Raw genomic sequence first — 13,440 nt, 5'->3', positions numbered from 1 at the left:
GGGTATTTACTCCTAACAGTGTATGAGAACTGTTTCTTCATTGAATTGGACTTCTAGTTAATGTAATCAGCATTAATTTTTAAAAAATCTGACATTTTTCCATAATTTTACTAGCTAGTCCTGTATACTAGTTCAGTTCTTGAGGTCTTGATCCTAATATAAATATAGTCTCTACAAAAATCTTAACCTGCTTGTCTTTTGTATGATCAATAAAAAGAAGAAACTAAGTTAAAGATAACTATATTCCAAGAGGTAGTATAACTCTATTTCCCTTTATAATATAGAGTTAATATTGGAATTGTTACTTTAACTCACTATAACTTAGGGAAGTTTCCTATGAGACTTTAAATCCTTGGTCTATTTGCTGAGGCTCTTTGGTATAGCTCAGCTTATTATTTTTCAAAAGAATGTATTAGTCTGGAAAAGCAAATTAAATTTTCAGAGAGCCATACAAATTGAGGTAAACCACAGTTAAATCCAAAGTTAATTGCATTATTGGTGGATAGTTCAAAATGTGTTTTAAATTTAATATGCACATTTTAAAAAAATCTCTTTTAAATAAACAGGAAACTCTGATGAGGAAGAAAGTGCTTCAGAGTCTGAACTTTGGAAGGGCCCACTACCAGAGACAGATGAAAAATCACAGTAAGTCCTGATGTTAATAGAAAGTGGTATTGCATACCTTCTACAGTCGGTCTAGAAAGCTATGACCACAGCCATTTTTGATAACTTAATGAAAAGTTTAGCATCATGAATGTTGATTTAAAGCCAAGGACCATGAGATCAGAGTTTATTCCCAGCCATTGTTCATGGCCACGATCAGCCAGCTTACGCAGCTCCCTCTTGGTGAGTAATTCTTTCCTCATCTCCCCTTAACAGATGACCCCCTAGACTTTGCTTAGGTTCTTTCATAGATGTCCTGTTTACTAGCTTCTAGAGCCTATCCATGATGTTCTGATTATCATAAACTTGTACAGGAGAATTCCTCAAAGATACAAACAGGTGTCAAAGTTTTTTTGCCCCCAAAGACAGACAACTCAACTCATGCATTGTTCTCTGTTATTGGTTGGAAGAGCTGTTGGAATATAGGCTGGAATATTATCAGCTCTTATATAATGGGATGTTCACCACTTGAGCTTTATCTGTTGAAAGAGGATAAAATAATACTGACTACATAGTTTATTGTGAAAATTTAATATAATTAAGAATATAAAGCACCCGGTATAATACCTACCAATATAATACGTGCTCAATAAATTTTAGTCCCATTTTGTTAATCCAGTCTTCTTAGCTCATAATAAGAGATTTATTGAATCAATCATAATTCACTAACTTAAGCTGATGATAAAATATCTTGCTAATTGTATAATATGTTCTCAGTTAATAGAATTCAAGTGTGTTAAAAAGAGGCCTTTTAAAAAAAAAAGATTGTTTTCTATGATCTTTTTTTTTCTTGCCAAATAAAGAATTCCAAAATGAGTGGCCATTATAGATCAGATTTCTAAAAAGGTATTGCTATCCTAGTCAAACTATCAACTGAACTTTTGACCATAGAATTTCCCCTTGAAGAGCTGAAAATGAAAGAATAGGTCTCAGAGTCCACTCACCTTTATGGCAGTAAAGATCCATAAGTAAAGCCTAAGAGGGGTTCCATAATCCAGAGCTCTTTGTGACCTTATAAAAACTTGATATCATGTACTAACATCTGAGTACACACAGAGGTTCAGCTAATTTCATACGTCTAAGTTCTTATTACAGTTTTAAAAATTCAGCTGCATTTTGCTGTCATGCTTGGGAAAAGGGACAGTGGCATGGAGAATACCAAATTGTAGGTAATTCTTAAATCAACTGTATCTGATTCTGTAATTTTTTTTTTTAATTTGAACATGGTTGTGAGGGTTTTATCTGTCACAGTCACTTAAAACAAAATGATGGAGTCTCACTGTGAATTTCTAATCTAAAAGAACATTTTCTAAAGAGATTGGTAGGCAGAATTTGTGTAGCTTGATTCTCTGTTCCCAGAAGGAAGAAAAGCAACTGTACATACACTTAATCTTCACAACAGCTCTTTGAGGAAATGTAATGTTCTTTATTATATAAAGAAACTGAGCCCAGAGAAGTTAAATAACTTGCTTACCTAGCTAGTAGCTGACAGAGCTAGGACTTAAACACTGTCTGACTTGAAAACCTGTGCTGTTTTCATTGTACTGCTCTAGGCTCCTAGCACTAATATTTATTTAGTACTTTAATTTTCATATTTTAATATATTATAATTTAGTATCTCCTTTCAGAGTTCTATTCTTTTAGATATAATCTTCACTGCTACAAATACACATTTACTCTTCTCAGAGTAATAAAACCTGCAGCCTAAGCAGATCGTCCCTATTCTTAGGAGTAAGACTTGTATTTTTCCTTAAAATAGTTTTTTCATTAATTTGAAATGAGAATGAACAGAGTAAGTAATAAAGTCAACTTAGAACAGAGTAATGAAGTCAACCAAAAAAGTAAAGAGAAGCAATGATATAACACAAAGTACTTCAGAGTAAAATCTTAGGTATAAATATGTTTAGGGATACATGCCACCATATACAACACTTTAATCAGTCTGGGCCTAGTTATGATTATTATAGAAGCCAAGAATTACTTGATAGCTGAATCATGAAATATATATATATATAAAAGAATTAGCAAGTATGTTGGTTTGAATTACCTTAATTTCATGTAATGTGTCACCTAGTAATTTTTTTCTCTGTTGATTTTAATCAATATGTATACTTTTTCTTTTAAATAGGGAAGAAGAATTTGATGAATATTTTCAAGATTTATTTCTGTGAGATGAAAGAGGGATGCCTACATTCCTTAATGTGAAGTGTACTTTGAAATTCTTCACAAAAGTTTTGTCTACAAGTTGCAACTTGAGTGGTTTGTCTTTGGAAATAAAAGATCCATCTAGGATGGATTGTCAGATGCTTTGAAAGTATTTTCAGTTCTATTGGAGATACTTTTCCCTATCTCTTACATATTTTTTCAGTTGCTTACCTACAACTCTGTTCCATCTGTAGCTCAAGGATGGACCTAGTACACTGCACAGAGATCCACTGTTCCTATTTTTATGGGTTTTTCTTTTTTCCCCACTGATATCACATTTTCCCTTGCCTCAATTAGTTTATTTAAACTTTTAGGGTTATTGGGGTCTTACAAAATTATAAGGTAGATTAATTATGTCTTCAACTTCTTTACTTTCCTTTGACACACAGGCGCCCCTCTTGAGAACCTGTTTTTTTCATTAGCTACCTTTTCTTTTTTTCCTTACATTTCTCTTCCTTCTTACCTCTGCCACTTAAGGGAGTTTGTTATAATCTGATTTAATTCCCCAGTGTATGGGTAATTTATTATAAAGTAAATTAATAGCACAGGAGGCCAAATGAGATCCCAGTAATCTAAAGCAGCATATGTGTTCATGAAAGTTGACTCTCCAGTAAAGATTATGCTGTAATATAACTTAACAATACTGTATGCACAGAGCTTGTCTCAGATACAGTCATACATAATGGATATACTTATATACAGAGATATATTATAAAATGTAACTTAATTTGGGGTCCATACCCCCAAGAGTCAATGGATGTGCTTCAAGACATCTAAACACACCTACAATCGATGTGTAAACTTTCGTGATTGTGTGTGTTTTAGGGGGAAAGGATCCATAGATTTCATCAAATTTTCAAAAGGATTTATTGATTTTTTTCCAAAAGGTCAGACCCATTTTTATAAACAGCAAAGCGATGAATACTGGAAAAGATGCGTGATTTGGTGAGTAAGAGAGGACCTATAGAAAACAGGTATTTTGTTGAAAATTAAATGACATTTAAACATGGAATTATTGGCATTAAACTGTAAAACAGGTATTTATAGTATCTTATTTTTAAATAGTATCAGATTTTCCTTTTATTAAAGTTATTCATTAATTATTAGATCACTGTCATACATGAGACACTGCTAGACATTGCTACGAAGGAAGTAGCTAGGAAATAACTAGTCATTTCTAAACCACCATAAAACAGTAAATGAGTGTTGATAACCAACAAATAGTTTGTTGTATCTTTTTCTTCTCACTACTTTTAGTGAAAAAGAATCTTGATTTCGGAGGAAAAAGTGTTGAAATATCCAGCAGGAAAACTGATGTTATTAATAGAATATATGAAGCCAAAACATTTTTATGATAAAAATTAGTAGTCATCAGAATATAAAACTCCTGCAAAACTAAACAGTGACTGGGAAGAATATTCAAAGACCCTTTTAAAATAGATCCATATATGTGGTATTCCAAGTATGGTTTATGGACATCAAGTTCATTTGTAAATTTAAATCATTAAATGTAATCACGGTGTTTAATCCATTCATACAGTGACAGATAATTGGAGTCATATTTAAAGGAGTCTTTGAGAAGGCCTCAAGATGATGTTTTAAATTTTTTTAATTGAATTTTTATCTTTTATTGGAACATAGTTGATGTACAGCGTTGTTAGCTTCAGGTGTACAGCTGAATGATTCAGTTATAGTCTATCCATTCTTTTATCAGATGCTTTTCCCATATAGGTTGTCACAAAATACTAAGTAGATTTCTTTGTGTTATACAGTAGGTCCTTATTATCCATTATCTAGATTTTAAAGATTAATTCTCCAACAGACCTATCTTAAACTTTGCTGTAGTATAGTCAGGGGAGTTCAGCAGATCACTGGCTTGAGATAAGTTATGCTTTCTTATACTTACTCGTAAGCAAAGTTCCTGTTTTTGCAGACCTTCAATGGTGGCTCATCTCTGTGCCTCAGTTTCTTTTCTAGTGAATGAGGAAATAGTTTGAGCTGACTGATATTTGGGGGGGTCCAAAATTTTATAAGGCTAAAGGAAGAGGGTTTCTTATACAGTTTCTAAAATAACCCTAAGTGGAGTTTCAGGATTATTTTAAGCAGTGAAAATAAGATGTACATCTCGCGCCCAACATGACTTATATAGACAACACTCATTTGGGGATATATATATATATATATATATATATATATATATATATAGTTTTTTTTCCCTCCATAAAAATATTAACTTCCAGGCATTCTTCATTTATACCTGTTTGTCATGATATTTATGCAAAATATCATTCATTCATGTTTACTGAGTGCCTGCCTTGTGCCAGGCACTTCTCTAAGTGTGAGAAGAGCTGTGAACAAAATAGACAAAAATATTTCCTCTTATGGACCTTACATTCTAATGTGAGAGGAAGAGTCTTATGATTCTAAGTACCTAACTTGTAAAAATATAACAAATAGTGATTTCTCAGCCACTTAAAATTGATTATCTCCTTTATAACAGAACGTTTGAGGTTGATAGAGCAATTATAATTTAGATGTTTTACAATAAAAAGTCAATGGTATAATTAATATTTGGTCTGTTTTATAATCTGGTATGTCATTATAAAGAAATCTTCCCTTATGTACAGGTGTGTACCATGTAGTAGAAGTAGTTGATTGTCTGTAGTTTTTTTTTTTTTAATTTATTTGGCTGCATTGGGTCTTAGCTGCGGCATGTGGGATCTCTGCATGTGGTGCAGACTCTCTAGTTGTGGAGCACAGGCTGCAGAGCATGTAGGTTCAGTAGCTGTAGCACACAGGCTTAGTTGCTCCAAAGCATGTGGGATCTTAGTGCCCTGACCAGGGATTGAACCCACGTCCCCTGCATTGCAAGGTAGATTCTTTATTACTAGACCACCAGGGAAGTCCTGTTTATTTTTCTTGACAATCAATATTTAGAATGCCTAGTAGATACTTCTAGTAATCACTTTTTTTAAAGTCACCTCTGTTGAAGTCCCTTTAAACTGTTTTTGGTAGTAAAGCTTTTGTATAATCAAATCACATGCTGTTTAATAATGCATAATATTTATTAGTTGATTTAACTTGCATTAGGATTATCTAGGTCATGTCTTATAAATTGATAATTCTATCAATGAGAAGAATAGTTCTGAATGTAATAACATATTCTTAGTTACACATAAAATAATTGATTTCAGACTTGGGAGAAAGGATGGGCATAGGATGACATACTTTTAAGCTGCTGAAAGTGAAGTGCTCTTTACTGTTCCATTATCAAGAGTAAAAAGTGGAGGGAAGAGATAAGCATTTCAGGTGGAATAACATTTAATATCCTTTTTCTTTGTTTCTTATATAGTACTTAAATACATTATACATTCTGTACTGTATTTGCTCTTACATTAAGACATGTTGATGAGAGATTTCTGGTTCAGAAAAGGATGTGAGCTATGAATCATGTTATGGGTTGAATTGTGTCCCACCTGAATTCCTGTTGAAATCCCGATTCCCAGTACCTTAGAATGTGGTTGTATTTGGAGCTAATAAAGTAAAATGAGGTCCTATGAGTAGGTCCTAATCCAGTATGACTGGTGTCCTTAAAAGAGGAGAATAGGACACAGACGCACAAGGGAGAAGACCGACGACCAGGTGCAGACGGCCACTGACAAGCAAGAGAGGCCTCTTGAGAAACCAGCCCTGCCAAACCTTAATGCTGGCCTTTTGGTCTCCAGAACTGCAAGAAAATAAATTTTATTTTGTTTAAGACACCCAGTATGGGGCAGCTTTTTTGTTATAGTAACCCTAGTAAATGAATACAATGAATAAGATCTTTTAAAAAAAGAATTGGTGACTAGTTTCAGGATTATATTATTTTTAATTTAAAACAAATTGGCACCAAAAATGCACTTATTTTTGTCTTATTTTGCACTTTTGTTGAACTTTATTTTATCCTCATGGCTTTCAGGCTAGCAGTATATTTTCTTATGCTAGTCACAGGGTAGCCTTCCTGAAGAGTCTCTGTTACTTGATGGTTTGATGAATGAAATTTGCTGATGTTCTTTTTTAATGTTTTCTTCAAATGTAGAAACAATATTTGTAATTTAGACCGGTTGGATTGTCTTACAACATTAGACATGTTTTGGATTTCTTGTCATCACCACCACCTCCTGAATCTTCTACAGCTAGGAAAAAGGAGAAAAGCAATATTTTCAGGAATCAGTGGATATATAGTAGTTTTTTCCTAATATTAGAGTAACTATATAGCCTAATTCATAGTTTTAACCTATATCAAGTACTAAGAGTTTGACCATTTAAAAACTTGAATTCATATTCAAAATTAGTCCATTTAGAAAATAAAATCTAATAAATGACTAACCAGTTAATGTCTCAGTTCTCAAAAGAACCACTGAACTATCCAGTCTGGGAATCTGAGTTGTTGCTTTGTGTTGCCTGGAGATAAAATAATATTCTTAGTTTACAGAGACTTCTCAGTGTAGTAGGAAGAAAATTCAGAAGTAATTTTATGCAAATAAAGTATAGAGATCCATATCCAATATACCAAATACTAAATTTAAAAAAAAGTCACGAACCACTTAAAGGGCTTGATATAGTGTTCATTGTAAAATTGGGATAAAGATTAACTGCACTAAGAAATAACTTTTTGCTTTTCACTTGCTCAGTAAAAATAACCATTTTTGTTATCTTTTTGAAGCACAGCTCAGATCTTACTCCTTTCATGTTGAAATCCATCCCTCTAAGGACTTCCCGTTGCTCTGTAGAGGACAGATCCATAAGGAGGCCTTCAGGGTAACACACCCATCTGGCAGAGCTGCCTGCATTCCTGGCTTCATCTGGTATTTTGCTCTCTTTGCTCTCTAGACTCCAGCTACACCAGTTTTCAAGTTCTTCAGCGCACCAAGCTTATTTCCACGTCACGGCCTTTGTGCATATTCTATTCTTTCCTCTCCTTTCCTTTAAAACTCTTCCTCCTTTCTTTGCTTAGAAGAAGCCTGTCTTCAGTGTAGCATAAACATCCTTCAGGAACGACTTCCCTGATGCCCCAGGTATGCTTCTTCTGATAATTATAGTTAAATAATCGATTTTTCACTTGGCACTCCCGTACCAGGTGGTAAGCTCTGGAGATAAGGACCCCATCTTTCCCCAGGGCCTAACACAGGGCCTTGTACAGAATACACAGCCACTAAACATTTAAGTGAATGTATATCCTAGAGTCAGGAACTCCTGTTTTTATTCTGTTGAATGATATCCTTAACCCTTTAAGCAAAATGCTTTCTCCCTCTGAATTCTTTAAAATATCACTAAACACATGAACCGTCTAAAAAGAATGTTGCATTTTTTTTTAACAAGGCTTTTCCAGACAGAGATGGTTTCTTTATTAAACAATAAGAATTTCTTACAAAACCTTTTAAGTCTTGAGCTCTTGAGACAAAATACGAAACGATGACATTAGTATTCCACTTTCTAGATGTCATTTGAGTCATCTGATGAACTAATAGGTGATCATAAGCATCTTAACAGAGGCTTTCTGAAGATTATGTTAAACTTAACTGAGTGACTTCAGGAGTAGAAATTTCATCAGGATAAACAGCACTAAGGAGAAACATCTGAGGCACAGACAAAGTCTTAGGGTACCTTCAAGTCACCCCACTCTGCTGGCCATCTTTACATCTAGGGCTTCCTTAGATCTGGAAATGAGGCTGGAGATCTGTAAAGTTTTCTCATTATAAGAAGAGGAACTTTAAGCTCAGAGAGGTTAAGCAAGATGCCCAAAGTCTTACAGCTAATACAGAATGTTAGGGCTAAAATTATTTTCTCACCTAAACCTGATTGATCCCATTAATCCTATGGTTTTCATATTATTTCTTAAAATTCAGTATTCTGCAGTGGCTCTCTCAGGAGCCACTTTACTGAGTGGATGAAGAAACCTAGCCCTAACCCCAACTTCAACTGGACCAAGCAATTCCATCTTGAATTACAAAGTAAGATCTTGTTCAAGGGGATAAAAACCCTGAAAACCACTAATCAGCTTCTTATAATTCTCAGTCTGTGGGCAGTAAAGCAAATTTTCTGTTTGCATTTACTTTTTATGCTTTTGTCATGTGAGATGAAGCTCTGCTGAACTTCCAGCTACTTTACAAGAAGCCAAAACAGATTCCATCTAACCTTTTTCCGTCGTATTTCCTTCTTCCTGCTTTTTCATCTCTTCAATTACCTTCATCTTTTCATCATACTCATCAGCTAGGGATTTCCATTCCACTCTGTTGTTTTGAAGACCATTCAGCATAGGTGTGATTTCTTTGTGAAACCGTGAAAACTCCTAGAGAGAATTTTAGGTCAGAAACCACTTAAATCATTTGGTTCATTTTCAGTACCTTTCATACGCAGAGAAGGAGCCCTAAAGAATTATTACAGCGCTCAGAGCTGTTAGGATGAGATTAATTCAGTACCTTGTAAGTGGGAAAGGTAGCTCTTGTCTTTCCTGCTCACCTAAGTTTATTCAGTTTGCTTACACCTGAGTTCTCTCACCTTTCATTGCATCCTTGAAGGAAAGATAAGGGTAATACCTCAAACTACCTTGGAGAAATGATGACACCCTTAGTGACTTTCCATGAGGGATGAGGGTGACTTTGATTTTAGTTACATTTTGAAAGAAAACTTCTCATCCAGAAAATGATATATTTCACTCACATAATCTGTTTACTTACCTTATATACAAAAGTACAGACAAAGTCAATAAATCCAACTTGAAGTTTAGGTAGTTCATCTTTTTTGTTTCTGTCCATCATAGGCTAGAAAGAGAGAGAAATTCTTTAAAGATAATTTTCTAAGATCCAGTGGACAAAACAGACTGATTTGTATTGATAATTTTTAATCAGTAGTGCGTTTTTATGTCAAGGTTTTTACAATGGGTTGTTGCTGCAGCACTGTTCTCTCCAGATCTCCTTGTTCCCAAAATTCATTTGCAACCAGGAGTGCTACCTGCAAAGAGGGAGGACATGATTCATGAAAGTCATGATTCATGACTTATTAACAGAATTTGCATTTTATCATAACATTTTATCCTTAAATGAGTAATATTTAAGGACAGAATTTATAATTAATGCTTGAGGTATTGTCATACCATACGTTCTTTGGCTTTAAAATGATGTTATTTACAGATTATATTGAAATGGACAAGGGGGGTTTCTCTTCCTACTTCAGTGTGGTAGACTCATTCTGGGCGTGCCAATCTCCTAGCTGCTATTACCACCACCTCTCAACAATAAAAAGGGGAGAAGGGAGGATGTCTGTTTCATTATGCTTCAAGCTCCAAAGCTTCCCAGATCCTCCTTTTGTCCTGCTTATCATCTGCCAGCATCTAGCATGTATCTGCCTATGTGTTTATGCACATACATGCACAGCTTAGAACACCACTTCACCTGACTAATAACTCCTGGTGGCTCAGACGGTTAAGCATCTGTCTACAATGTGGGAGACCCGGGTTCGATCCCTGGGTTGGGAAGATCCCCTGGAGAAGGAAATGGCAATCCACTCCAGTACTATTGCCTGGAAAATCCAATGGACACAGGAGCCTGGTAGGCTCCAGTCCATGGGGTCGCAAAGAGTCAGACATGACTAAGCGACTTCACTTTCACTTTTACCTGATTATGTTGTAGGGATATTTGAGAGTTAATTTATATGGTTTTTTAAAAACCATATTTATCAAGTTTGTTGAACACCTTCTAGCTGCCTTACATTGGCATGATCCGGGCTTACCAAGAGGAGTTAAGATGTGACTTTGATCTTTAAGATGCTTACAGTCTAATGAAGTCAGTCATGTAAAGAATGTGGAAAGTTCTATCATATCAACAGCTATCAACTGCTGTGGATCAAGGAGAAAGATAAGGGAGGTTGCATTTATGCTGTATCATCAAGGAAGACTAGTAGCTCGCCAGTAAAGAAGAAAGGGAAGAGTGTGCAGATAAAGTTGAATGTTTATAGCTTGTGTGAGTAGGAGCTTAAGAGTGTGAGGCAATAACATGGGAAATAAGAGAAATAAATTAGGGAGTATGAGTTAAGGACAGGTAACAACAAACCATGTAAGCTTTGCTGGGAAGTTTAACTTGATTCTCTGGGCCAGTAGTTCTTTTTCTTTGAGCCCTACGGTCCCTCCAAAGCACACAAGTGGTACAAGAGTGGATGCCAAGAGAGATTGAAGTACAGTAACTTTGCTGTTTGCCTCTTACAAAAAGTGACCTATGTACAACTTTTTGTGCAAGGAAAATAGACATTTCTTTTTTCTTTAAAAAAGGTTGAAAACTTCCAGCAGTGGGGAGTTCAGAAGGCTTTTTAAGCAAAGCAGTAGCCAAGCAGAGCTCTATTTATAAGCATTCCAGCAGCAACTCAGAGAAAGGTTGGAGAGTTCGTGCTGAGAGAGGATCACTTAGGAGGCTGCCACCATAGTTCTGACGGAAGAGGAAAAGTAAGAACTAAGAGGGTAGCAAGAGTGATGGACAGAAATGGTTTTGGAACGAGGGAGATGGACTCAAGCCTGAGCCCAGGTTTGTGGCTGGGGTGACTATGTAGATAAAAGAATTGAGGAGGAAGAGCAGGCAGGCAGTGAGGAGGAAGCACAGGTGTTTGGTTTGGAGCCCAGCTATTCTATCTTAACAGATACAGTCCACATTTACAGTTGAACCCAGGGAATTCTGGCCTCTTCTGCTTAGGGTTTTCCCTATGAGTTAACTGAGGGAGAATTCTTTCTACGAATTAACTGAGGGAGAATTCTTTCATTGATTAGCAGGAAACCAAGTGGTAAGCAGATGGCTCCCACTCATTCCCCACACTCCCCAAGGGTGGGGAAGACCTTCCTTAGAAGACACCCTTAAACTGAACCTGCACGGAATCCCTCCGTCCATGGGATTCTCAAGGCAAGAATACTGGAGTGGGTTGCCATTTCCTTCTCCATGACTGACAGCACACCGAAGAGGAGACTAGGAGCAAAACCACCCTTGAGGGATGAAGGCACTAATGATTCATCCTTGCTGCATGCTTTATCTCCTCTACTAAAAACCCAGATGCTCCATGAATAATTTTATGTAAACTTCTTACAGCCTGTCCAGTGATAAACAGGAATTCCTTCCAGAAAGCATTTTCTTTCTAAGGTTCCTTCTGTTTCCCTTGTCCTGGGCGTGACCAAATGACCTACTGACATTTGTGAGCTCTTGAAAGCTGTTTGCTTTTCTTCTCTTAACAGAAACCCAACAGGGAACATTGTACTTTTGTCTTAACTTCTTAACTTCCTTTTTTCTTCTTTGTAAATTATAAACTGATGGTTTCAGAGGACAGGTCCAGGGTAACGAAGGTAACTGCTTATAAAATATATAGTCATATAATTGACGGTTATAATTAAATTCTGAGGTTGCCAGATACTCTCACATTCACTGTCTCATGGCGCCTAGGCAGAGCCGAGGGCCTGACAGAAAGTGGGAACCACTCACCTGACTTTGCACCTCCCAGGGCTTGGTTATAGCTGACAGATCACACGCAGTCATCATCATTGCCCTGTGAAAGAAAACAAAACATGTTAAAATAGAAATATACAAGTTATTTTTGCCAAAAGCAAAATAAAATTTGACTTCTCACATGATAATCTCTTTTTTGGTTGGATCAATGGTTACATATTTGATGGCCTCTTCTTCAGTTTCCATTTTTTCACAGGCATCAACAATTTTTTGAAACATGGTTCTCTTCCTAAAAAAGAGACAACTGTGCGACAATTTTAGCATATAGGACCAGAGGTTTAAAGTGTCTTTAATATGTCCTTTCAGGTTTCATGTTCCCACTTTGCATCAGTTGTCCACATTGTGGACCCAGGCAGGAGAAGAGGGAATGGCTGTGTAACCTTGATACAGAAAGGGTTTAAGACAGAAAAATCTCAAGTCAGAAAGGAAAAAAAAAAGTAAATTTAAATACATTAAAACTAAGAGCTACATGTGACAAAAAGATCATAACAAAGGCCACAGGTTGTGATGAGACATTGTAAAGTATAAAACTAACCAAATATTAGAACGTAAAATATATGAAAAGGTACAAAATTATAAGTGTGAATAATAATATTCTGTCTCACATTAACAAACATATTTAAATATGCCCAGATCAAGAAGAGTCCAGATATGGAATAATAGGAACTCTTGTAACACTGCTGGTAGGAGTTTAAATTGGCGTACCTACTAAGGAGTGCAGGAGTTTTGCCATGTGGTATAAAATTGAAGATATGCAAACCCTACAGCAGTCCCACTTCTAGATATGTACTTTACAGAAACTCATATACACAAAGATACACAATGTAGGCAGTGATGAAAAACTGGGAATAATCTAAATGTCCATGAATAGAAGAATGGCTAGATTAATTATGATAAAATCACACAGTTGAATATACATCTAAAAAGAATGACCTGGATCTCAATTTACCACCAAGCTAAATCTTCAAAATGTTGTGTGAAAACAAGTTGCAGAAAGGTATATACAGTATGATACCATTTATGGAAAAATTTTAAACACTTAGTAATGCCATAG

At 35.7% G+C, this 13,440-nt stretch overlaps 2 protein-coding genes across 8 annotated transcripts in view; one reads left to right on the top strand and one right to left on the bottom strand.

Annotated features, from left to right (window-relative positions):
* The window catches only part of LOC109553109 (protein FRA10AC1), a 76,552-nt gene extending 73,575 nt beyond the window's left edge, over positions 1-2,977 (top strand). For all 5 annotated transcript variants that reach the window (XM_070780498.1, XM_070780499.1, XM_019953039.2 and 2 more), the window contains 2 exons: positions 567-645; positions 2,792-2,977. In XM_070780498.1, coding sequence (XP_070636599.1) covers positions 567-645; positions 2,792-2,834 — 122 coding nt within the window. In that variant the 3' untranslated portion in view covers positions 2,835-2,977. The remainder of the gene's footprint in view (positions 1-566; positions 646-2,791) is intronic.
* A 2,892-nt stretch (positions 2,978-5,869) lies between these two features.
* The window catches only part of PDE6C (phosphodiesterase 6C), a 52,681-nt gene continuing 45,110 nt past the window's right edge, over positions 5,870-13,440 (bottom strand). For 2 of the 3 annotated variants that reach the window (XM_070780493.1, XM_070780494.1), the window contains exons 16-21: positions 12,508-12,630; positions 12,363-12,426; positions 9,787-9,861; positions 9,588-9,671; positions 9,046-9,199; positions 5,870-7,043 (exon numbers count right to left, since the gene is read on the bottom strand). In XM_070780493.1, the coding sequence (XP_070636594.1) occupies positions 6,982-7,043; positions 9,046-9,199; positions 9,588-9,671; positions 9,787-9,861; positions 12,363-12,426; positions 12,508-12,630 (562 nt within the window). In that variant the 3' untranslated portion in view covers positions 5,870-6,981. The remainder of the gene's footprint in view (positions 7,044-9,045; positions 9,200-9,587; positions 9,672-9,786; positions 9,862-12,362; positions 12,427-12,507; positions 12,631-13,440) is intronic. The other variant, XM_070780495.1, reaches the window with a different exon arrangement.

The sequence above is a fragment of the Bos indicus genome, chromosome 26, assembly GCF_029378745.1.
Source record: "Bos indicus isolate NIAB-ARS_2022 breed Sahiwal x Tharparkar chromosome 26, NIAB-ARS_B.indTharparkar_mat_pri_1.0, whole genome shotgun sequence".
Taxonomy (NCBI): domain Eukaryota; kingdom Metazoa; phylum Chordata; class Mammalia; order Artiodactyla; family Bovidae; genus Bos; species Bos indicus.
Note: the sequence above shows the minus strand (reverse complement) of the source record. Positions and strands in the feature narration are given on the sequence as shown.